Source organism: Tamandua tetradactyla, chromosome 5 (genome assembly GCF_023851605.1).
Source record: "Tamandua tetradactyla isolate mTamTet1 chromosome 5, mTamTet1.pri, whole genome shotgun sequence".
Classification (NCBI taxonomy): domain Eukaryota; kingdom Metazoa; phylum Chordata; class Mammalia; order Pilosa; family Myrmecophagidae; genus Tamandua; species Tamandua tetradactyla.
The window spans coordinates 131,516,773-131,541,766 of NC_135331.1; the positions used below are offsets into that span (position 1 = coordinate 131,516,773).

Here is a 24,994-nt window from a genome sequence, read left to right on the forward strand (position 1 = left end):
AATATCCTGGGTCTTTTAAGAGGGCCACCTCCTCTTCTAATATGAAACTACTGAACCCTGGACAGCTGTTTTCCTGAATCACCCTGATTGTCTGGTCTTTTCAGGTAAAATATAATATCACCTTCCTCATACCATTTCCCATCCCTGCCTCCTCAACACTTATACCCAAGGTGTGTACATTAGAGGTAACACTGCATGACCTCAGGCTCCTTTATTTAAATCACATTTTTTTAGTAGGAAGTGAAATTTGCATATTGTAAGGGTAATAGTAATTGAGAGGTGGCATTTGATCCTGGCTTTTTTAGAAGATCTACTATAAGACATATTACTGTTGGATTGTCTGAACCTCTGAATTCTAATTCCTCTTGTTTCCTAAAAACTGTCTGCATATACCTAATTTTCTCGGTCAGAAGGATACTGTTTCAGTTTTTTAGGCTGTTCCAGCAAATACCATGAAGTGAGCTGACTTAAACAATAGGAATTTATTAGCTTACAGTTTTGAGGCTGAGAAAATGTCCAAATCAGGCACATGGCATCATCTGTTGGTCTTTCCCTTCTCTTCTGGGTTTCCATGAGTTCAGCTTCTTGCTTCTGTGGCTTTCTCTCTCTCTCTTTGGATTCATTCCATTTATAAAGGACCTCAGTAATAGGATTAAGACCCACCCTGAATAAAGTGGATCAAACCTTAACTGAAGTAGCCTCCACAAAAGGTCCTACTTACTGTGGTTTACACCCATGGAATGGAATACATTTAAGAATGTTTTTCTGGGGTACATGTGACTTCAAATTACCACAGATATGGATAGTAGATGACATAGCTCATGATCAAGTTAAGGTCTGGTGGCAACCTTGGAACTGTGAATTTGAATCCTAAACCTGCAACAGAATATGTTTGTAGTGCAAGAAGTTACTGGACAACTTCCTAAATCATCTTTTCTTCCTCTATGAATTGAGGAAATAGTCTGTTCATTTTAATTAGGACGTAAGAAGCTGAAAGTAAAAATGTTCTTTTTCTGCTGAAAGAAACTCAGTTCAAACTCGGATTCTGCCAGTTAACTGTTAGCAGTTGACCTGGGGGGAAGAAATTAAAGCTTTGTCTTTCCCCATTTGTTAAGTGAGAATAAAAATTATACATCACAGAGTTTTATAAGGACAAAACAAAATGGAATATGTGTCCACTATATTTGGGATCAATAAAAGCTAAGTCTGCTATTGAACAGTCTTGAGTATAGTGCTAAGCTCAGAGATGAGGGCTCAATTGTTTTCTACTATGTTCCATTGTTGATAATTCTGTGCTTGATAAACTGAGCATTTACACACATCAATAATCCTTTTCTACAAAGTGCTTCCCTGAGATCCTCTGAGCTACCAGTGAGACATCAATTTTTCTTGCCATATTTTAGAGATAAGGCTATTAAATCTAAGCAATTTAAGGATTTTATGCCAGGGAACAAGATGTGAATCTTTTTCAATAAAGCAGGCCAAGAAAATTTCCAAGGATTCTAGGCCCCTCGAGCAAGTTATCAAAAACAGTTAGGTTCTGGCTGATCATCCCCCTACTTGGGCAACTGCAAGGGGTGCAGACTATCCCACAGACCGCCAGGCAAATGCCCAACCACCTTTCCTTCAAACTAAATAAACAATACTTTGATGGAGTTTGGAAACTTCTGTTTTGTTCAGTCCCCAACTCCCACATTTCCTGCTTCACAAGTTAAGGGATTTCTCTAGAGATGCTGATTTGGACTTTTTAAAAAATGAACTTATACTTGGAAGACTTGCTGCAATATTATATGATGATGTAATTATTTATGTAGTTCCAACTGAGCTTATAGAATCTAAAAGCTTTAAAATCTGTATCTACAGTGATAAATTTAGACAGCATACCCCTACACCATTTATACACACACACACAAATATTTCCTTAAGTCCCAGACCATTCTTGATGTAACTGTGTACTTTCTATTCTGACATTCTTGGAGCAGCCCTTGTGAGGTTTAAGATTAAAATCAAAAGTCTTGCAGTTCAGACAAGGAATAAAGTACAACTCCAAAGGTGATCTCATGTGCTCAGAATTACGCCTTTAAAGATCAACTTGATTTGAAATATGGACCCAATGGAATATAGAATCTAGGCAAGGGAGATTTCTTTATCCACATCTTAATTAATTGAATGAAGAACATTTTCAACCTTATTATAGTCAATGCTACTTAAGTCAATGCATGTTTTCGTGCTATTTCCCCTTTTTAATTTAGGAATATGACTATTTGTCAAAGTACATATACAGTGAATGATGATAATAAATTATGATTATAGTTTGTTAACTTAGACTAAAGGAAGCCTAGAACAATATATTAACCATCTTAGTCCTTAAGAAGTAAGTATTCATGAATTTTTATACAAGATGAATTTAAGAATGCCTATGCTAAGAGCCAAGTATTCCAAGTTTCATTAAAGATCTGACTCTGGACTGTTTATCTACAAACACCTGCTGCATATCTTGTGCCTCTGCGTCCCTTCTTATTAACTTCAACCATTTCTCTATAGGAAATGAGAAACCCGAACAAAGCAGGACAAATATAAAGAATGGAGCCCAGATGGTCCCCAGGCCAGAGACTCTCCCTCCCACCTCCCAACCCCCTCCACCAACTATCAAATCAAAAGGCTGTGTGGGATGAAGAAAGCCTGCGCCAGTGGGAGAAAATGGGTGATTATAAAGAGCAAATCACCTAGCCTTATCTCAAGCATTGCCTCACAAAGAAACTAAGAGAAATGTTTCCGAAGTAAAGTTTTAAACTCTGGTTTTTATGCTCACAAAAGGAAACTTTCAGGAGAAGGAGTGTAAAACAAAGAAGCAAACAAAGGACTTGGGATAGTCTACTCAAGGACTCCCACTCGTTCTCTGAAATACTGGGTCTTTATCTGCAGCCAGGCTTCCCCTGCTTCTAAATTAAATCATTTGCAAAATGATCAGGTTACATTAAACATCTGAATCTGGAATAATTAATTCACATAGGTGCTCTTTAAAAATCACTTGATTTCTGATATTTTTTAAAAAGTCGATAGCTTACAGGAGCAGAATACAAGCTTAAAGAAACCTTAAGTTGGAAGCCTGACCTTGGCTGAGCCCCAAACGAGGCGGCGCCCATTCTGGTCCATGTTGGGGAGGGGCCGCCGGGTGACCCCAGGGGTCAGCATCCTGCCAGCTTCCATAAGTAGATTTAATTATGACCGCTGACTTCAAAAAAAGGGATTTAACCCGAAGGAGATTTAGCAGGGCAATTTCCAAAGGGCAGCAGGAATCCCATGTATGACCTTTCAGATGACCCTTGAAGGCTTCAAAGGGGAATTCAGCGAGACTCAGCGAGTCAGTCACGGTGATGGACGCCTCAGATCTCAGTGAAATGCACAGACGTCAACTTAACGTTATCAGGGTCCAAGTGGGGATGCTTCACTTAACATAACTAGCATCTGTCAGGGGGTGCCCTGGGCATCAGCACAAATAATTAAGGAATTGAGCTGAGAAAAAACCACTGACAGTAAAAACATATGACATTAAAGTAAGGCAAAAATATTGCTTAAAATGGTTTAATACTTAAGTGAGAATCAAAGCCCTCAGTGAGCTCTTATCTGAAATATACAAATTTGGTGGCATTGCCCAGTGGCTCTAATCAAAGTATTAAATCCATCATCAGGTAAGTTTTTTTGTTTTTTTTTAACTTTGATTTTAAAAAGCATCTATGTAACAATTTGCTCAGGAGAGTTTTTTTTTTTTGTAGTTGTTGTCTTGTTTTGTTTTAATAAAAGTAACTCCAATAAGGAGGCAGGGAATTAGAATCGCCCCTCTAGGGTTGATCAACAGGAAGTTAGTAAATAAACACATCTAGGATAGGCTCATTGTATAATGAATATAAAGGTTCTTGTAAACTATAAAGCTTCTATTGTGTGTGTGTGTGTGTGTGTGTGTATATATATATATTGTTTTTCTGCATGGGCAGGCTCTCTATCATATATATTTATCACCATTATTCTCAAAGAACACAAAAATTAGGAAAACAAAAAATAAAGAAAAACAAACAGCCTGAATAATTACAGTCTCTTCATCCACATACTTCAATTAGACAAACAACTCTACAAGTGAACTTAAGAGGGAAACTATAGAAAAGACAGACATACCTAATTCTAAATCAAATCATTTGCAAAATGATCAGGTTTCACTAAATATCTGAATCTGGAATAATTAATTCACACAGGTGATCTTTAAAATAATTTGATTTCAGATATTTTTTTAAAAGTTGGTAGTCTACAGGAGCAGAATACAAGCTTAAAGAAACCTTAAATTGGAAGTATAGTGCATAGAACTGAGCCAAGCTGTAAGCTCTCGTTTCCATTTCTCCTTCCCCAAGGGATGTATAAAAACCCATGGAAAGTAAACATTATCAAAAACAAAATGAAACAAAAAACCGTAAACCTATCATGCTTCATGCTTTTATTTACTCTCTTATTGTAATAGCTTTTTTCTGGAAGGTAAATTAATCTAGGAAAAGTAGATCTTTTTTTATGAACTAAATCAGTAATAAAGCTGGGCAGAGTTGTTCCCAAGTGGCTCTCAATTTTTAAGCGCTAAACACAAAAGGTAGACGTGGTTGGTAACTCAAAGCATCAGGACTCAATATGGTTGCTTTCATTGATTGTGGAATTCACAAATATACCCATTCAGCCGAAGGAAAAGAAGGAAGAGAAAAATCTAAAAAGAAAATGCTAAAACTACTGGATAGTATAGAAGATTTAATTACAAACCTTTTCCATTTGGGTCCTGGCTTCAAATGTGGCAATACCTGAAAAATTTATTACCTACAAGAATAGGTTTCAAGTCTCAATACACTGAGTGTTTGTTTTGTTTCAGTTTGGTTTACACTGAGTTTTAAGAGTTAAGCAACCCTTAGAAAGTGAAACAGATTTGTACACAATAAAATATTAAAATTATCTACACTGGCATTAAGAATGAATGGAGGGTAGGCCACGGTGGCTCAGCAGACAAGAATGCTCGCCTGCCATGCCAGAGGACCCGAGTTTGATTCCCGGTGCCTGCCCATGTAAAAAAAAAAGAATGAATGGAATTCATTTCAAATGGTTAAGTTTGAGAATTTACCTTCCTGAATAAGTGAATTTCAACCCCAAAGAGAAAAAGTAGATTATTGCAAATAGAAATTAATAAAGAGGCTCTTTGAAAGTAAGTCATTGATCAAGTTCAAATTTAAGCTCTCTGGGTTTCTTTCTAAGCTAACAAACAGTTTTATGGCTTCAACATTTTTATGGGAGTGTGGCACCCTACTTATTCACGCTACAATTCACTCATGTAAGAATCCTGGGTAAAAGTCTGTCTCACTCTCTATGGTCACAAACTATCCAGAACGTGGGATTAGACCCTGGGAACTTGTCCACAGTGTCACTGGACCAAAGTCTGACCCTGGCAAGAGATGAAAGAGCTGTAGCCATCTAGATGTATGAACATTACCTCTCCCGCTCCTGCTCCAGCAGGTTAGTGAAGTCGTCACTCTTGTTCATGTAGTCAGTGTGTTTATGTTTCTCGTTCTCTAACTCGTACACAGTGCGCCTGTGACACTTCTCTGCCAGCAGCAGTTGCTCTAACATGCGCCGGTAGGTTTCTTTCTGTTTTTCCTCAAGTCTGTCCAGCTGAGTAAACAAATGTAGAAAAGAGCTCAGTATTTTGTTTGTTTTGCATATGACCCTAACTAACTTATGTACAATGATCTAGTGATTTATTACATGAAGAAGAGGACATTGAATCTGGTATTCTATGCCATTTTCCTGATTCCATCATTTTCTCCATGCCAGTTGGCTTTATAAATTAGCCATAGTAATGCTGCAGTAACTTCTGGAATTTTTCTGTGAGAATCTACTTAAGTGGAACATATGCATGATACCTATACTTTCAGACAGAATGAGGATAACATCCCTCTGATTTTAGAAAAACTAAGATCTCAGCATGCACATGTACCACACTTCCTCCCAGGAAGTAATTATCATCATTACAATCTTTTTCTTTCCCCTCAAGGCTTTCATTTCTAGGAAAAACAGAAATAGGCATTTCTAGGAAAAGTATTTTGAAGGACCCACAGTCCTCATTTTTCGAGAAATGCTACATATAATGAGGATTTCAGAATTTATAGAGACCACATATCTGAAAAAGAGGCCTTATCAAATATTACAGGGATTTTTGTGCCTATCTCTGGCCAGGCTGTAAAATCTTTAAGAGGTAATGCCTTGATCATCTTTTCAGTTCCTACTGCCTAGCACAGGGCCTAGAACAAAGTAGGTGTTCAGTAAATATTTGTTAAATTGGACGGAATCTTATAATATTGATAGTTCCCCATCCAGCTCACTCTCCTACTTTCCCCTTCAAACTGTAGCTCAGGGTTTCTCAACCTCAGTATTATTGACATTTTGGAGTAAATAATTCTTTGTTATGGAGTATTCTAGCACTCTTGGCCTCTACCTACTAGACCCAATTGCATTCCCCAAGTCATGATAATCAAAACTGTCCCTAAACATTGCCAAATGTCCCCAGTGAGGAGTGGGGAGCAGGATAACCCCCTGGTTAAGAACCACTACTCTAGTTGCAACAGGCATATTTAAAACCCATTCTCAACTCTACATCCAGCTCCCTGAAACCCAGTGGGGTAGCTGGGTATCAGCATCAGAGGGAATTCCACCTGGGTTTTCAATCTTGCTCTTCAGTTATAAGGTGTTTCCAAGGTTCTTTCTGTAAGTGCATGACGTTTTCGTTGTAAATGGGTCATTTCTGGGACCCAAAATAAGACAGACTGTCTCCATCATTCTTGATGTATTTTGCCCATATCTCTACTCTTTTTTGCTTAAGAACAGGTGAAATGATAGAAACTGATGGAGAAGCCCACGCTAACTGATAGCTAATAATATTGAGATCATTAGAGATTGGCAAATTACACTTTTATGCCTTCTGAAAATTTTCTGTGGTATTAAAGGAACAGTTGACACAAAATGTTTTCATTGGGATAGTGACATTCTTTATATTACAAAATATCTTCCCCAGGAACTCTCCCATCTTTCTACAAATGTGATTTTCACCATATTTTATAGAATTTTCCCAAGCATTGATGATACATCACCATCATCAAAAATGTAAAAGAAGCAAACGTTTTTCCCTCTTTTGATCCTTCCTACTTTACCAGAGAGTAGTACTTCCCTTCCTTTTGCAAGTATTTGATAGGACAGTGTGCTGGTGTGAAACCGTCATGTACCCTGGAAAAAACATGATCTTTAGTCCTCATTCAGTATTGCTGGATGGGATCTTTTTTATTGTTTCCATTGAGATGTGATCCACCCAATTGTGGGTGGTAACTTTTGATTGGATTGTTTCCATGGAGATATGTCTCTAGCCATTCAAGGTGGGGTTACTTACTGTAGTCCTTTAAAAGAGGGAATCATTTTGAAAAAGCTTCAGAACCAACAGAGCCCACACAGGCAGAAACCTTTGGAGATGCAGAAGGAAAGCACCCCTGGGGAAGCCTTACAAAATGAGGAGAGGAAGCTAGCATAAGTCACCATGTGCCTTCCCAGCTAAGAGAGGTGTCTAGAACCCAAAGACTCCAACAGATGCCAGCCACATGACTTTCCAGCTGACAGAGCTGTTCCGGATGGCATCAGCCTTTCCTGAGTGAAGGTAACCTCTTGTTGATGCCTTAATGTGGACATTTTCACAGCTTAGAACTGTAAACTTGTAATTTAATAAATTACCTTTTTAAAAGTCATTCCATTTCTTGTATATTACATTCCAGCAGCTTAACAAACCAAAACAGGCAGCTCCTGCCTATTCCTTCACACTCTTCTTCACTTGTGTAATATCTGGTGTTGTATTTGGGATAAGGGATTGGGCATGTACAACTCAAACATTTTCATTTCTCTCTCTCTTTTTTTTTTGTTTTTTTTTTGTTTTTTTACTCTACCTGTCACAAGATGGTACATTGTATTCCCTCAAGTAGGTTTAATCCACAGTGTAGACTTGGAGGGACAGTAATAGAAAGGCTAGTGGTGGTCGTTTATCCATCTATAGTCATAATAAAGCTAAATGTTTTAAGCCCATCTGTCATCCACTCAAGGAACCCTGGAGAGGAAGATGGGGCATTATTAATTAGATGGTTGACTAAGAGAGATAGACACTGCATGGACATCTGGAGAACAAAATAGCACATAAAGATATCAAGTCTTCTGTTCAGCCTAGGCAGAAGAATTAGTCCTCAGCCTTTAGTAAGTTCTGTCCATGTGGATTTTTAAGATCAATTTTTCACAGCAGCTATAGTCCTGGGGCTGGGCTATTGGAGTAGGTTGCTGGGGACTCTGGACAATGTTAAACTAGCACACCTTGACCTCTAACAGTGATTACATCATCAAGAAAACATTTTGTCTCTTAACGCATAGGCTACTGAGTCATTGGTGTGTATAGGACATTTCTCATCCAGAACTTCAGGCCCAGACTTTAACTTGCAGAGGCAATAAATTCCTTGCCTGCTACAAAACATTAGTGTGAGGATCTAGCTTTTAATTTTAAATGTTGCATGTAAGATCTAATACAGGTAGCATTAAATCAGCTATAGCAGATGCTGTTGCTTTTTATTTTGTTTGGAAGAGCATTGAGCTCCAAGGAAAGCTGATGTCAGTATAACCTCTTGGATCTATGTGGCTTGTCCAAAGCCTCTAAAGACCATTTTCCATAGTTATGGACTCGGTAGATTCATTAATCAAATTCACTGGGTTCATGGCTTTGGGCTTGAGGACCATGCTGTGGCCTCAAATATAGAGGAATGGTAGCTTTTATGAATGACTAGTGAAAGAGGAATGGTGCCCGTATTACTCTGGAAATGCAGCTTCCACTTGTACTGAGGTGGAGGAAAATTGAATGAGATCATCATAACACCAAAGGCCCCAAATTCACTGAGGAAAGAGTGTACGTGGAAATCTTATTCTAATGAATTGAGTTGATGGAGAAGAAGTACAACTGCTTGAGAAGGGGAGAAATTTTAGCCTGTTTTAGATAAAAGGATCATGGTTCAGGAAATTGTTTTAGCTCTGTTAGCAACAGAGGGCTAAATGGAGCAGTATTAAGGAATTCAGGAAGGGAGAAATCTAATTAAGAGGAAACATGAGGCCTTAAAGACCAAACTGGATTTATATGAAAGGAAAACAGATCTAAATGTTCTTAAAGACAGGACTATAAAAAAGGGAGGTATTTAAGTCATTGTTGACTAGACGACCAGAAGAGAAAAGGCATGAGAGCACAGAGAACAGAGTAGAGTAATTCTTCCACAAACTAAAAGGATGTTAGGATCCAGGAAATGATTGAGGAACATGCTGTAAACTGCATACAGAGTCCATTATGGTATCAATTGGGGTCCTTCCCTTGAAGACTGTAGCAGCTATTCAGAATGATTACATAAAATAGAAACAGATTTAAGAATTAAAATGTGGGAAAATTAGGGTAAGATATTAGAAGCATTATACGGTGAGTTATTGTAAATGGAGTGTCTGATATTGCCTGAGCCTGACCAAACATATGCAAGAGAAATGGGACTGCAGGTTTCAAAGGAAAGATGAAACAAATGAAAGGGAATTAAACAGGACAACAGCAGATTTGGTCCAAATGCGATGTGCTTTAATGGGAAATGACTTCCTAATGAGGATTCCAACTCAGAGACATGAATGTAGGCAAGATTTGTAATAAATGATGCTCTTGGCAGGCTCAGAACTCAATGATTTTGTTTCTCTCACAGAGGGAGATTCCACAATACAGGATATACAAGGTAATATTAGAAAAACAAATGTCAGGGCCTGAAAGCATAGGAGAAGTTAAAAAAGACAAACAAATTAAAAAACCCTAAGAGCCATAAAACAGTGATAAAGAAGGGGACCAGTTTGAGAAACTAATTAAAATGTTAAAATCAAAACAAAACAAAAAACTCAGCTGAGACTGTCTACTACAGAAAAGTTTCTGGCAGAAGAAAATACTGATGTTGAGTTGAATAGGACAAGTTACAAATCAGAAAGTTCAAGCATGAGAAAAAGCCATGTTCTGAGGAAGAGTAACACTTGGCAAAAGAATAGTCCCCACTAGGCCCCAAGGTACACAGGCTTCAGAAGGGTCACAAGGGAGAGGGGGCGATAGCCAGCTGAAACAAGCAGGGCAGTAGAGAAAACCACTCATGAAGTGGGTTTCTTAGGCCTGAGCTAAAGGGCTGAAAGAAGAAAAGATCAAAGCAGCTTTAAATAAGCAGGTGGGAAAGCACGTAAAATAAGACCAAGGCACTGAGTGAGGTTGTCAACATTGCAAATTCCTAAACAATGCAAAAAAGACAGGTATGTTTCAAACAGTATATATGAATAGATTCCTTCAACCAACCTAGGATTCCCCATTTCCCATTGTTAACCTCTTGGAAGGAAACATCTCCAAAGTGAGGGAAAATGTGTACACAAGTTCTGATGGGGGCAATTGCACCAGACTTACCAGAATCCTGTTGTAGCTGAAGATTTTCTCTGTCTACTCTCTGTCCCTCAGACATACCATAAGTCCCTGCTTTGGTCTCTGCTAAAAGGAGTACAGCCTGGATATTACTGAGTCCTGGGGTCAGAGAATATCATTTTGCTTGGGATAAATAGACCTTAAAGCTGGGAATTTTCTTGTGTTTTCTAAAATTATGATCATGAAGTTGGTATTATAATAAGTGCATGCATTCTAATAATTTCTGGCCTCTGCGAGAAAGTAGAATAGAGGGAATTTGGGTCGTACTAATTCAACTATGAAAATGCTAATGAGTCCAAGTTATTTTGTTGAAAGGGATAAACAAAAACAAACTATCCAGAAAATTACCTGGGATCCCTCTGGTTAAAGCTGAACAGAAACAGAAACTCAGAAAAAAAGAAATTGAAATTATGATTTCTGTGGAATTTTGCTTAATAATTTAGCAAACTTTGATATTCTGGACTTTAATGTACAAGGAAGCACAAGGGGGTTAATGCTTGCTGTTTAATTCCTCTCCAGTATTTGGCAAGGGAGGGAGTTCTACCATGTTAGACTTACTACTTATCCTCTGGTTAATTCTATTGGATAACCTAGCTAGGCACATTTTGGTATGGAAATTAGAATGAGCAGTAATTTTTCGGCCTAAGGTGTGACATGGCTTCTAGAAATAAGAGCTGGGCTGCCTGCTCATGGTCCCAGGAGGCTAAAGGAACAGTGATATGTTGGGGTTCCTGCCTTATGATGTTGGGAGCAGAGTTCCTGCTCCTGGGTAACAAGAGCTTGATTCTTAAGCCCAGAGGGTTAAAAGCCTATAATTTTGGAGGGGGTAAATGAAAATTTTTTCTCCTTCTTCATTCTGTTTCACTTACAAAGGAAGAAATTCACTATTTTGGCAGTATTGGGAAAAGTAGCTTCTGTCCTTCTTTCTACCTCTTCCTTCAGTTCTCCCCAAGGGAGGAACAACCCTTCTGATTACTGAATTGAAAGGGGAAAGGAACCAAGATGCATGCCCAGCTTAGTCAATCCCAGGATGACAACCCATTGGGTGGGTGTTTTCTGCTGCTCCTCTATGCTATAAGGTAGGCTATCAGGAGTCAGGAACTTCTCCCCCTTTGTCTTATTCATAGATCTCAGTGGGTTGGGGGTAGTGATTCTGGGTAAGTGTATCTGCCCCACAGACCTGCCTGTCTCTTGGGGGAAGGGTGGGACATCATTCCAAGATCTAGACTTGGGAAAAAAGATTTAGGAAGCTGAATTGAACATTTATTCATGCAGGGTTCTCCAATCCAGGTTGTTATGGTTCTAGTTATTATTAAACTGATATTTTGACCTGTATATATCTTTTATTCCTCAAATTCTTCCAAGTCTGGAGACAACTGAGGGTGTGATCATTTGTCACCTTCAAATTCCACCAAATAGTAAAGCCTAATATTGTTGAGTACCTAGTATATGCCAGGCACTATGTTAAGAATTTTACAGGCATTCCTTCTTACTCACAAGAAATCTAAGAGATGGGAACTGTGGTTTCTCCCACCTACAGATAAGGATATTGAGACTTAAAGAGCTTAAAGTGACATGCCCAAAGCCATAGCTAGGAAAGGCGGATCAGGGATATGAAAGTGGATCCAACCGGTTGACTCCAAAGCAAGTGCTTCCTTTCCACTAGTGCTTCCTCTCAGATGATTGTCCCCTAACATATTAAGAAATGATGGGAACAGTGCTCCCGTTTATCTTTGTTGCAGAAATTAGAAAATTATAGAGTCATCAGTCTGTTGTGAATAATTGTCTAAACCCAATCTTGTCTCTGAGATCTGTCAAACTAACTGCTGCAAAGACTTGACATAAGTTAAAATGTAAATTTATAAATTGCTTCAGACTTTTAATTTCTGAATTCTTCTTTTCATTCACAACACTAATTTCTGTGAAATTTTTTGACATGGATTCTGAAGAATCAGTGTGGCTAGACTCATCAACTGACACCCTAATTTGGCAAACTTCTATAATTGTTAGAGTATTTTTAAAATATCGTATCATGGGTATATTAATAGCAATGATCAATAGTTCCTAATACAGTCTTGTATAAAAATGGTAAACAGAACACTTTTAGATTTCCTTTCATCTTAAAGAATTGTCTTAAGCATTCAGTGGGAGTTTGTCTCAATCATTGCATTTTAGCTACTTCCATGAGCCCATTTTAATTGTGACAGAGTCTATAAGATATGAAAAATATGGGTAACCAAACCAAAAATAGCAGTGAAATAAATAAAATCAATTTAATTTTAGGTTACCATCTCAATAATAATCTTGGCAACTCACTAGTAAAACTGATAAGCACTTCACATTTTTATGTACATCATCTGTTAGAGAAGTAAAATAATAATGGACAGCAAGAGCATGCAATTAAGATGATATATTCATGTGGAGAATTATGGTTTGGGCTTTACATATATCTAAGAGCAAGTTTCTAAAATTCTTACCATTGAAACATACCCGATTATAACCATGAGTTATTTAATTAACATTTAATGCTATATTAGTGTATTATAAATAGTTTGTCTTTGAAAGAAAATATTAAAGCATGTAAAATGGAAGAATATGAAGATTACCATATCACTCTGAGGTTCCCTTCTAGGGTGATTTTTTGATGTCAGTTTTTTACCTCTGAGATAGGTTTCTCATAGACATCTTCTCCTATGGACTTCTCCTGGGCAAGGATGGCATCTCTGTGCAGGATGCGCAGCACTTTCTCCGGCTCTGCAGATCCGTAATGAGCCTCCAGAACCTCGGGCTTGGTTTTCTCTGTCTTTAGCATGTGGATCACATCTTCCCTGGCCTGTGGTTTAGAAAGTGCAGTTAGGTCAGGCAATTGACAATACAAATCACAACCCAGGCTCACAAAATCGACATGGAGCTTATTGAACATATCCCCATCTCTTTAAAGGCTGTGGGCAAATTCACGGGGTATTCTGTTCTTATTTTTCTTTGCCAAAAGTAGATTGGCAAGCAGATACACTGCATCAGGTTGCTAGGAAGCAGGCAAGCAGAAAAAGGTTTTGTGCTAATATTAACTACATAAAAATTGCCTTGTTTAAGTAGCAATAATTTTGAAAATGGGTAGAGCTATCCTATTTTAGTGCATTATGAAATTAAAGACAATTTAAAAATTTGCTAGTTTTGTATATATGCTTTCATTGTGGTATTCAAATACTCCTCCCTTCTATATAACTCTATATGTATTGAATTAAAATAGCCTTTATTAGTGATTTCATAGTTCCCATCAAGGGTTTCATTTTGCATAGAAACATATGGATGGGAACTCACATGGAACTGGATTATTTTAGTCTAATGTATTCACACTGAAGGTAAAATTTAAGCCTTTTAACTGTCAGACTGCCAATCAGATAAGCCTAACAGGGTGGGTTAGGTTGTTTCTTTGTTTTATTAGCAAAAATTCTAGCATCGTATTGAGGATCTTAAGGAAAACACATGTATATATTGATTATGCTCCCCCATTACATAATGCAAATACATCTGGATGTATTTTATGCTGGTTAGTAGTGATGAGCTCTCTGGTTATGATGGAACTAGCATTTGCTGAACATGTTCCCACCTGGGCATATACTTGGAGCTATTTTTCCAGTAATGGTAATGGGTATGAAGTATCCTGACTGCCTTCCAACTTGTACTGAAGAACAGTTTGGGGTCAGAGCTTCATTCTGTGACAATGGCAAAGAGTTTTCCCCCGTGTCATGCTAACTATGGGTTTGAAATTATAAACCTGGCTCAACATCATGGTATTCTAAACAAGACAGCTAACCAGTCAGCTATAAATATTTACAATAAGACCTTTATAAAGTTGGTCTTTTTTGAGGTTTCTTACTTTAATTGCTCTTTCTATAGTCTTCAAATTAATCTAATTCCAGGTGACTAATTACTAACTTATTACAGGAACATCACCAGACTGGAATTTTCAGATTTTTTTCCTATGTTGTCTCTGACAAAAATGGACTAGATTAATTTTGAAGAACCTAGTGGTTTGGAATTAGCTAGAATATTAGAGTCACAGAATAGTTTAAAGGAAAGGCAATATGTCTCCAGGCAATGTGTCTCCCTGGAGAGTGAAAAGACATAAGCAGACAAAAATGTCAGACTACCTTGTACAGTGACTTTGTGGAAATCAGAAAAAGAAATCCTCTTGTCCAAGAGTACAGCCCTGAGTCAGGGTGCAACCTGACTAATGAGGGAAGAATGGGCTGTATTTAAGTCCCTATTCACCCCTCTGCTAGGCACCCTCAAGCAAGGCACAACTGCACATCTGTACATGGGGCTCTTTATTGAAGGAACCTCGAGGTATATAGACTGTGTTACTCATCTTCAAGTGAGAAGTGCTCCCATGTTCATCTCTATATAAAGCATCTTCTAAAATATTGGTTTACATCCTTGTCTGCATTGGAATCACCTGGGGAACATCAAAATTTCCAATGCCCAGGGCATACTCCAAGGATCCATTCATCTGTACATTTTTGAAAGTTCCCCAGGTGATCCCAAGGTTGAGAGCTACTCTTCCATACAGTTAAGAGTCCCAGCATCTCAACTGAATACAAATTCTGGGCATTATCTAATCTAAATTTTCTCATCTTAGTTCAAGTACATTTCTATTTCCTGTTCTTAGAAAGAAAGGTATCACTACCTGTGCCAGTTTGAAAGTATTTTGGACCCCAGAAAAGCCAAATTTTAATCCTGATGAATCCTGTGGGGGCAGCCGTTTCCTTGAATCCTAATTCAACACTGTAGGTCAGAAATTTTTTATTAGATTATCTCCATGGACCTGTGACACACCCAACTGTGGTTTTGACCTTTGGTTAGATGAAGAAGTGACTCACAGATTCCAGGTGGGTCTTGATTAGTTAACTGGAGTCCTTTAAAAGAGGGAACATTTTGGAGAAAGCTTAGAGATGACACAAATGCCAACACTTGGAGAACAGAGGCAGAGATATGTGGAGATGACTGGAGCCCAGCAGATGCTGCCATGTGATTTCCTATGAGATGTTAAGCAAGCCAGAACCTGGAGAGAGCCAAGGGAAGCCAAGAGATGAAAGCCAGGCCTGGAGAAGCAAAGTGAGGAACCCCCACAGGAAAAGAGGCTGAAAGCAACAGAGCCCAGGAGCAAGGGACCAGTATATACCAGCCACCTGCCTTCCCAGCTGACAGAGTTGTTCAGAAAAGACATCAGCCTTGAGTGAAGATAACCTCTTGTTGTTAATTTGGACACTTTCATTTCCTTAGGACTGCAAACTTGTAACTTATTAAATTCCCTTTTTAAAAGCCATTCCATTTCTGGTATTTTGCATTCTAGTAGCTTATAAACTAATACACCACCTTTCTCCTTTAAATCACTCTTACACCTGAGGTTAACCTTTTGTTTTAGCCAAAGCTAAAGGAGAAAGGGATGTCTTGAAAGAAGAAACCCAGGGCTGGGAATTCAGTGAACTATAAAATGGCAGGAAGGAAAAGTTAGAATTGCATTTGAAAGTGGAAAAATGGTGACAATTAAGGGTTGGTGAGCTGGCACTCTCGATGACAATTTACTGTATCTTTTCCATTTTAAATAAGATGATGTAAATGCTGTTTCTTATAGCTCTCATTTTAATGTGTGACACATGAAGACTTGTAGTGCAGACATGGAATGTCCTGTCTTTAGCATAATAAATTGAGATGCTGAATCATAATGAAATGTAAAAACTTCAAATGATCTCCTCTGCTTTCTGAAACAGATAGCAATAGAATGAAAGCAGAACTCACATTCTTCGGGGAAAAAAATCATTATAGAAGGATAGAAAATAGACCTGATCATATAGTACTTGGGTAACTAAAGAGAGAGAGAGAGAAACCAAAATAAAATGGTTTAAGAGAGGACACTAAAATATTGGGTAGGAGATTATTGGCTGTTTTTATTCTCTTTTGTTTAATTTGTATTTTCTACAGTGAGTATGTAATTATTTTCTTAAAGAGAAAGCGGTGTTTTCTTTTACAAGGAAGAAGAAATATTTCATCATTCCTATTTCACATAAATGAAACAACAGCAAATAATTTAATAGAAAGTTCTGTCTTTTCCTTGTGTTCAATGCTGAGAAAGTCACCTTCATTCTGGTCACAGATGAGTTTATGCACAGTACCTCTGGGACTTAACAAAAAGGAGAACATAAAACAAAAATTGCCCAGATTATCATTCTATACTCTGTTTTGCCACCAGCTTGACTCCTTTTGGAATTACTTCAAACACGGCAGAGACACCAGATGTAGAATAGTCGTTGAGCTGGAGTTGATTGAACACAAGCCTATATAAGGATTATGGGTTTTCTCACCTAATATTTATTCTTATTAGTCACATTCTGGCTAGACAGATGAAGAAATCACAGCAGAACAATTTCCATATGGCATTTCCACAAATGACATTCTGAAAAACAATTTGTCTCTAATTGTGAATTAATTGGAAAGTAGCCCTCAAATGTAAACTGCACCAAATAATCTTGAGTGCATAAACCTGAGCATAAAAGAAAATTAAATAAGTAATAAAGCTATCAGGCAAAGAAGAATTTGAATTAAAACATGGAAATAAGGTTCATAGCATGGTATAGTGGAAAGAGCTCAGTTTTTTAAAAACTCAGAACTAGTTTCCATTCCTAGTTTTGCTGTCTGATTTGTACAAGTCATTAATATTGCTTTGACCTAATTTTATCATTTATAAAATGGGATCATCATAACTTTATTATACGGCTGTTGTCAGGATAAAATAATAATAAAATGCCTAATATAGAACTCGGCACACAGAAGGTAGGTGCTGAATCAGTAATAGCCAGTTACTATTGTTTCTGTCAGGTCTCCATCATTAAATGCCTTTTTACTGCATGTGCAGGAAAGAAATTTTATAAGATATATTTTTTCCTACTCAGATGTAAAGTTTAATATTGATTAGTTTCTCTAGAAATTGCATTCTTTGCTCTTAAGAACATTTATTTCAAGAACGAAATTTTAAATTAGAGCAGACCAATAGTCAATTCAGCTGAAGATTTACTTTTTGATTACACACAAAGGATAACGGTTCTTGAAAATAACCACAAAAGATTAGGAGAACACCTTCTAATACCCTGGTCGCTACCATTTACCCATGGTGAATGTACAAATTTACTTAAAGCCTTTGGGAAAGTGATTTAAAATCTATGTTCTAGGTGAGAGTTTAGAACAAATGATGTTTAAGGTCCCTTCCACTCGAGTGATTGTGATTCTATGAATTTGTTTATGATTTCACCCTGAATCTTCCCTCAGAGAAATAAACTCCATATCTTTGTATACCCTTCATGTTAAGTACCAAACACAAAATCGTAGAGCTTTCAGCTAACTCTAAAATATCAACTCCCTCCCTTAACAGGAACTTGTTTTTAACTATTTCTTTCAACATTCGAGCACTCATTTCCACTATTCCAAAATTTGGGTAACCTAATTCTATGGTTGCCTTATTAATAATATTAATAATTTTAGAGATTTTTATCACATTTCTCAAGGTCTTCATTTTTCCAGTCTAGAGTCCTTTTTATCTTTTCCTCCTTAGATGGGATCTTCTTTACCATTTTCGATGCCCATTTCCAGCTCTGTTATACACCATCCTTAAGGTACAAGAACCGAAATTACCAACAGAATCTTGTATAAAAACATCTACTGTATTGTATTATGATTGAAACATATAGGATAGTGGTTTCCATTTTATTTTTGATAATCTCCTATTCATATTCAGAATTGATTGATTTTATAGCCAGAGGAGCATGTGGACAAGTAAATTTTGGAATTCCATGCAAAAAAAAGCATGGATTCTTTTCCTCTCTTTTATGAACAGCCCAAACTGTACTAACTTGTAGTTTATCTGAATATTTATTTCTATTTAAAAACAACATGATGAATTTTTGAGGAAGAAACAAAAAAATGCAACTCCCAATTCTCATTCTTAATCTATTCTCTCCTTCCCGAGTCCTGTTAAAGCTAAAGTGAAGTTACTAGAAAGCCAGATCCTACCACAAGGAGAATAGGAGGGAATGAAAGACCCCAGCTAATTTCTGAAAGGTATACAGTAGATGAAAGAAGCAGCTTTCTTCCAAAAGTCACTTAATCTCCCTGACTCAGTTTCTTTGTCTGTAAAGTGGGGAAATCAATCCCTCCTTACATCACAAAAGTTTGTCAGCCTCTAACAAGATAATGTAAACAAAGCACTTTTTAAAAATTTCTTATTTTGAAATAACTTCAAATTTAGAGGAAAACTGTAAACATAATACAAAAATAATATAGAAAGCTCCAGTATACCCTCTACCTACATACCCAGATTTACCAAGTTTTAACATGTAGTCACATTCATTACATCATTCTATCTGCATCTACTTATTATCTACCATCTATCATCTATTTAACCTATTTTCTAAACATTTGGAAAAGAATGCATACATTGTACTCCTTTACCATTTAATATTTCCATGTATACTACTGTATCTTTGATGTCATAAAGTATAAGAAAAGAAAATTACAGATTGTTTTTTCTTATGAAGATAGATGGGAAAATCCTAAATAAAATGTTAAGAAATTGTCAGTGTTGGGCCACGGTGGCTCGGCAGGCAGACTTCTTGCCTGTCATGCCAGAGACCTGGGTTCAATTCCCGGTGCCTGCCCGGGCAAAAAAAAAAGGAATTTTCAATGTTAAATTTGATGAAGTTGATAACTGTACTGTGATCATGTAAAAGAATATACTATTCTTAGGAAACACATACTGAAGTATTCATGCATGAAGGAGCATGATGTATGCAACTTACTCTCAGTGGTCAGAATAAAGCATACATACACACAAAAAGAAAGAGAAAGCAAATTTGGCAAAATGTTAATATTTGGTGAATCTGGGCGAAAGGTATATGACAGTTCTTTGTCCTATTGTAACCTTTTCTGGTTATATGAATTTATTTCAAAATAACAAGTATAAAATGCTAGGAAATCAAATTTCTTAGTATAGTAAAAAAAATGACAGCTCATAAATAAATAGAGTATATCCCAGGAATGCAAGGGTACTGCAAGAACAGAAAATCTATCAAAATATTTAACAAAATTAAAAGGTTAAAGAAGAAAATCTATATGAATATATAAATCAATTCATAAAAATGATTTTATAATGGTCAATGTTCATTCATGATTAAAAATCCACCCTAGGGAGTCATCATCAAGATGGTGACATAAGACATCCCCTGGGAAGTTTCCTCTTAGAGACAACAAAATAAAAGTGCACATTCCACTCACTTGGAACTCTGGAGGATGGCAGAGACTGGAGAAAACTCCAAAAACAACCAAAAAACAAAACAAAACAAACAAACACACACCAAAAACTAAGGTAGGACCACTCTGGACCCCTCCCCCACACTTGGTCCCATGTGTTTTAAGAGTACAAAGTGCCTGTAAAACTGTAAATAATAGCTATTTTCAATTAAAAAATATGTAATTATTACCTTCTTCACCAAATTTTCCTAATTCTCTTAGAAGGTGGTTATTTTGTTCCAACTAATATGAAACACCTATTAATTCTCACCTGAAAAAATGTATTTATGATTGAAATATATTAATAGCTGAAATGTATTAATTGCGATGTGCTAAATATATTAAATACTTCATTCTTAGCATTTTTACCCTAGACATTAATTACCAAACAAAAAAGAGCCTCTTTTGTTGTAGAGGCTACAACAAAAAGAAGTATTTTGGCGGGCCGCGGTGGCTCAGCGGGCAAAGTGCTTGCCTGCCATGCCGGAGGACCTCGGTTCGATTCCCGGCCCCAGCCCATGTAAAAAACAAACAAACAAACAAAATACAATAAAACAAGAAAATGTTTAAAGATGTTTCCTTTCCTTCCTTCCTTCTCTCTGTCTTTCCTTCCCTTCCTCCCTCTCTCTTAAAAAAAAAAAAAAAAAAAAAAAAAAAAAGGGCGGGCCGCGGTGGCTCAGCGGGCAAAGTGCTTGCCTGCTATGCCGGAGGACCTCGGTTCGATTCCCGGCCCCAGCCCATGTAACAAAAAACGGAAAAACAAAATACAATAAAACAAGAAAATGTTTAAAAATGTTTCTCTTTCTTCCTTCCTTCTATCCTTCCTTCCTTCTCTCTGTCTTTCCTATAAAAAAAAAAAAAAAAAGAAGTATTTTGTTGTAATACTGCACATTATATATTTAGAACCACACTATTCACCATTGGGCTTATTAAAGGCTTTTTAATGACTATAATAATAATCATGGAAGGAGTAAAAATGTTGATTATACTGCTGTCTAAAACAATTTAATATAATAAATCAGTATTAATATTGTGGTATCTGTTTACTCAATAGATTGATGAAGAAGACTACGTGATTACAATAACATTTTTCATTAGTTTAAACATATGAGTCAATCTTTGTATATAATAAGATCCTACATTTTGGGGATAAAATCACTTCGCATCTACATTTTGATGGCTAATTTCTCTATAAAAGAATGAAATCCAAAATGTAAGAGAGTTTCTGCCCTTGAACAATACTGTTTTCACACTGAAGTGTTATCAAAAGCAAGGGAGCTGCTAAATATATCCCTTATTTAAATATATGTAAAATGACCTAGAGGGGAGAATGCCTTGAAGAGAACTCTAAAGAAGAGTTGCTTTCTTCTGATGGGGTTAAAAAAATAAAAAAGGAGTGGTAGGAGGGAGAAACTTTTTAAAATGTTCAACTTGTGAGAAGAAATATTGAATCAGGGTATAGAAACAGGCACAAAGGGCCACGCCCCTCTCCTCCATGCCACATGGCTCCTCTTCATGTCAATGGAGGACTATGGAGGTCAAGGACAAAGACATACCCCCAGAACTAAAAGTAGTAGAGCAAGGGATTGTCTCAGTAGGCTGCATAAGGAATTAATTCAAAACATGTGAGGGCAGCAAAGAGCTGCTCTGGGAAGTCCAGGGCTGACAGAGGTAAGTGTCATTGATTCATTTTATAAAGTCAAGGGATGCTATCTAGACTTTGCTGGGAAAGTAGAACTTAGGGGGCCACTTGGCAGGTGGAAACCACACAGGTGGCATAGAGGTTTGAATCCAAGCATTTATTCAATAAATATTTGGGCAATGCATTGTATTTATTATTGAAGATAGTAATGGTATCCTTGGAGAATAAAATCTAGAAGGATATAGATATCAGTTGTCAGACATTTAGAATACAACATGATAAGCCCTATGATGGAGGAAATACTTTACTTGAATCTGAGCTATCAGAGTGGGCTTTCTGGACGAAGTGACTTCAAATCTCACAATGAGTATTTTAGCCAAAGAGGGGAGGTCATAGCTTGAGAGTGTTCCAGGCAGAGGGAAGACAGAATGCAAAGGCAAAACAGATTTAGATGCATGGGACCGTGCAACATGAGGCTAGCATGCGAAACAAGCGACAAATCACGAAAAGCTCTATAAACCAGGCAGTAAGTTTGCATTTTATCATTGAACAGCAAGAAGCCTTGGAAATTTTTAAGTAGAAAGACAATAACATGGTCAGATTTATGTAGTGGAAAAATCATTCATCTGCTGTATTAAATTCACAGAAATTCTAACTCAGCTTAGGAACTGTGATTCAGAATAGATCTGCAGGTGATTCCATAGCCCAAAAAAGCTTGGGAACCACTGATCTAGGGCAGATGAACCAGTTTAGCACAAAAAGCGCTGTTTTGTTGTTTTGCTGTGTCAGCTCAAGCAACCGGCAGTGCCCTATGATTCCCAGAGGCTTGCTTGTCCCAGAGGCTTCTCATGTTCTTTCTGTGTCATCAGTCCCATTGACCCTCCCTTACAAAAACATCATGCTCACTGCAGACCAGCAACCCAAACCAGCAGAGTCCCTGGAAGCTTGTTGGAAGTGCCTGTCAGTTTCGGGCAAACGAGGATGATCAATAGTCTTGGCTTGCCAGGGACTGAGAGGAATGGCATCCAGAACATGGTATATTTAATATGAACACCAGGACAGTCCCAGGTAAACCAAGACAAGTTGGTTACCAACGGGCAGCTACCAAGTAAGCAGGAGACTGGATATCCCAAAATATACCTGTACTGAACAAGGCAGCAATAACAGACTCACTGTACACAGGAACTGTATGTCATTGATGGTGTTTCTAGAACTTAGGTTTTTTTAAAAGGTAGAATGCCATTATTGATTATTGTGCCAGGTGATATTTTAACTATTTTTTTAATGTGTATCTTAAAAAAAAAATCTTTTGGGGTAAAATGAAAGCAAAAACATAATGAGTAGGAAAGCAGGAATTAGTTGTTATGTCTATGAGAGATAAGCTTTTTACCCCATGCTTTTAAAACAGGGATGTGTGTAATCCTGGGAGGACAAAGTGGAATGTCAATGAACCTTGGAGCCTCAGGGTAAATGTGGTGCACCTTCCCGGAACACAAAGATTACTTGAAGACTTGGGGTGGGTGGTAAGTAGTTTTAAATCCATTGAGAATATTAGCACAATTTTAACATTCACAGGAATGTTTAAAACAAAACACGAGACTTAAAAAACATTTCCTTGCAGCAGACAGCAGACAGCTTAGGACCGGCCCTCAGCATGGTGGTCCATTCTCTTTAGCGGAGAGGGAGAATTGCCAGTGGGAAGCTTGAGAAACCCTAAACCTACTTAATGGCCCTGCAGGCCATGAACTGGGTATTCCCTGCCAAGAGCTGTTGACCTGAAATGGATAAATACAGAATGCCACAGTCACTTCTTTCTATTACTTAGTTAACTACCTAAATATGTTTCCATTGTTGCAGTGAGCCAAGGAGCCCCAGGAAGATGGTCCTGGAAGACCAATGCATGCCCATTCTGGGTAAGCGCTTTCCATTCCCATTTCTCTTTTCTTATTCTCATTCTGTAAATGAACTCTCAACTCAATTTTTCTATCTTTCTAGATAAGGTAATTTATTATTTACATGTCTATTTCCTTCTTAGGCTGTGAGCTGTTTTGACAACCGGGAATATGTTGATAGTGCCTAAAAGAGTGCCTGTCACATTATGGGTACTCAGTAAATATTTGTTGAAATAAAGAAAACTTAAATTAAGCGATGTGAAGTCAGAGAGGCATAAACTGGCACTGAAAACCTCGAAACAACCTTAACTACTTAGCCATGTTCAATTATCTAAACAATAACATTTTATCAACCTCTTCACTCTTTCATCTGGCAGCTTTGTGTACAATTTAGGAGTCACTTTGTTCTTCTTAAGTTTGTTCAAAAAAGAAAAAATGTAAACCGAATAAAGAAAAACAGTACATTCCACCAGAATGTTGCAACAGGAAATGGATTATCTTTAAATCTCATACAAATTGAATTACACTATTTCCGCTAGTTAGGGAAAAAACTATTATAAATGGTTTGAAAGAAAAAAAATTGTGTAGTTCATGATGTTATCAGCCACTACTAGAAATTAAATTCACTTTTTCTCCTGAATTTTAGAAAGAAGTAGAGATAATATGATTAATAATACAATAAAATACAAGGAGAACACACACAGTTAGTTTAGGGGCTGTTATTGTTAAACATGTGTCTTTCAGTTTCTCTGGAGCAATTTCTTTCCACAACTCTGTGGTTGATAGTAGCTTGAAAGTCTCTACAGAGTTTATTCATTAAAGACCACACTCCTCTCTAGCCTTTTCACACTGAATATTATCCAAAATAAATTTTTTATTAGAATATTAGAGACAGACACTATTTTTCATATTAAAACTTGCCCTTCTAATTGCCATGACGAATTTTTAAAGGTAAAATTCCTTGTAATAAATTATAGAAGTATAGTCATATTTTTCCTGTGCATATCACTGTTATCCATTGACTTAAACACATTTTTATGACTTATGTGGTTTTCTTCTTTTTTCTTTTTTATACACATTGGGATATTAATAGTGCGACAGCTGCTGTGTCCTGGATTAGAAATTAGATAAGGTCACAGGTTTTCCCACGTGGTGCTGTAATTCTACAGGGTATACGTTCTTAAATTTTGCAAGCTTTTTGTTCTGTGCTAACAAAGAATATGAACAGAGCCCTTCCTCTGCCCACCTTTATGACCAACCAGGTCCAGCAGATAGGTTCCAACTTTCTGTGAACTGGGTGAGAAACTAAATTCCTTAAAACATGGGAGAAATCATTGCAAAAGCATAATGAGATGATAATTTGCTCACTGTGGTTGTTTTCCAGCTCAGTAAACTTAATCCCCTTAACATAAACCAGCTAGACAAGACTCAGGACAGATCAAGCATCACTGGTTCAACTCTGCTTATTTAAGTTAGTCTCAACTCCTTACATTTTCCTGTGCTTGCCTCCTTTCCAGAGGTCTCTCTAAGTTATTTTTCAAGCTT

At 37.2% G+C, this 24,994-nt stretch overlaps 1 protein-coding gene and 1 long non-coding RNA gene across 14 annotated transcripts in view; one reads left to right on the forward strand and one right to left on the reverse strand.

The window, feature by feature from the left end:
- Nucleotides 1-24,994, reverse strand: part of FILIP1 (filamin A interacting protein 1) — a 396,243-nt gene that overhangs the window by 82,327 nt on the left and 288,922 nt on the right. For all 11 annotated transcript variants that reach the window (XM_077162256.1, XM_077162258.1, XM_077162253.1 and 8 more), the window contains 2 exons: nucleotides 13,233-13,406; nucleotides 5,516-5,694 (listed from right to left, as the gene is read on the reverse strand). In XM_077162256.1, coding sequence (XP_077018371.1) covers nucleotides 5,516-5,694; nucleotides 13,233-13,406 — 353 coding nt within the window. The remainder of the gene's footprint in view (nucleotides 1-5,515; nucleotides 5,695-13,232; nucleotides 13,407-24,994) is intronic.
- LOC143684872 (uncharacterized) overlaps nucleotides 1-24,994 on the forward strand; it is an 81,779-nt gene that overhangs the window by 30,684 nt on the left and 26,101 nt on the right. For 2 of the 3 annotated variants that reach the window (XR_013176228.1, XR_013176227.1), the window contains exon 3: nucleotides 23,415-23,470. This is a non-coding gene — a long non-coding RNA (uncharacterized LOC143684872). Of the gene's footprint in view, nucleotides 1-2,544; nucleotides 3,079-23,414; nucleotides 23,471-24,994 lie in introns of those variants that run through there. The other variant, XR_013176229.1, reaches the window with a different exon arrangement.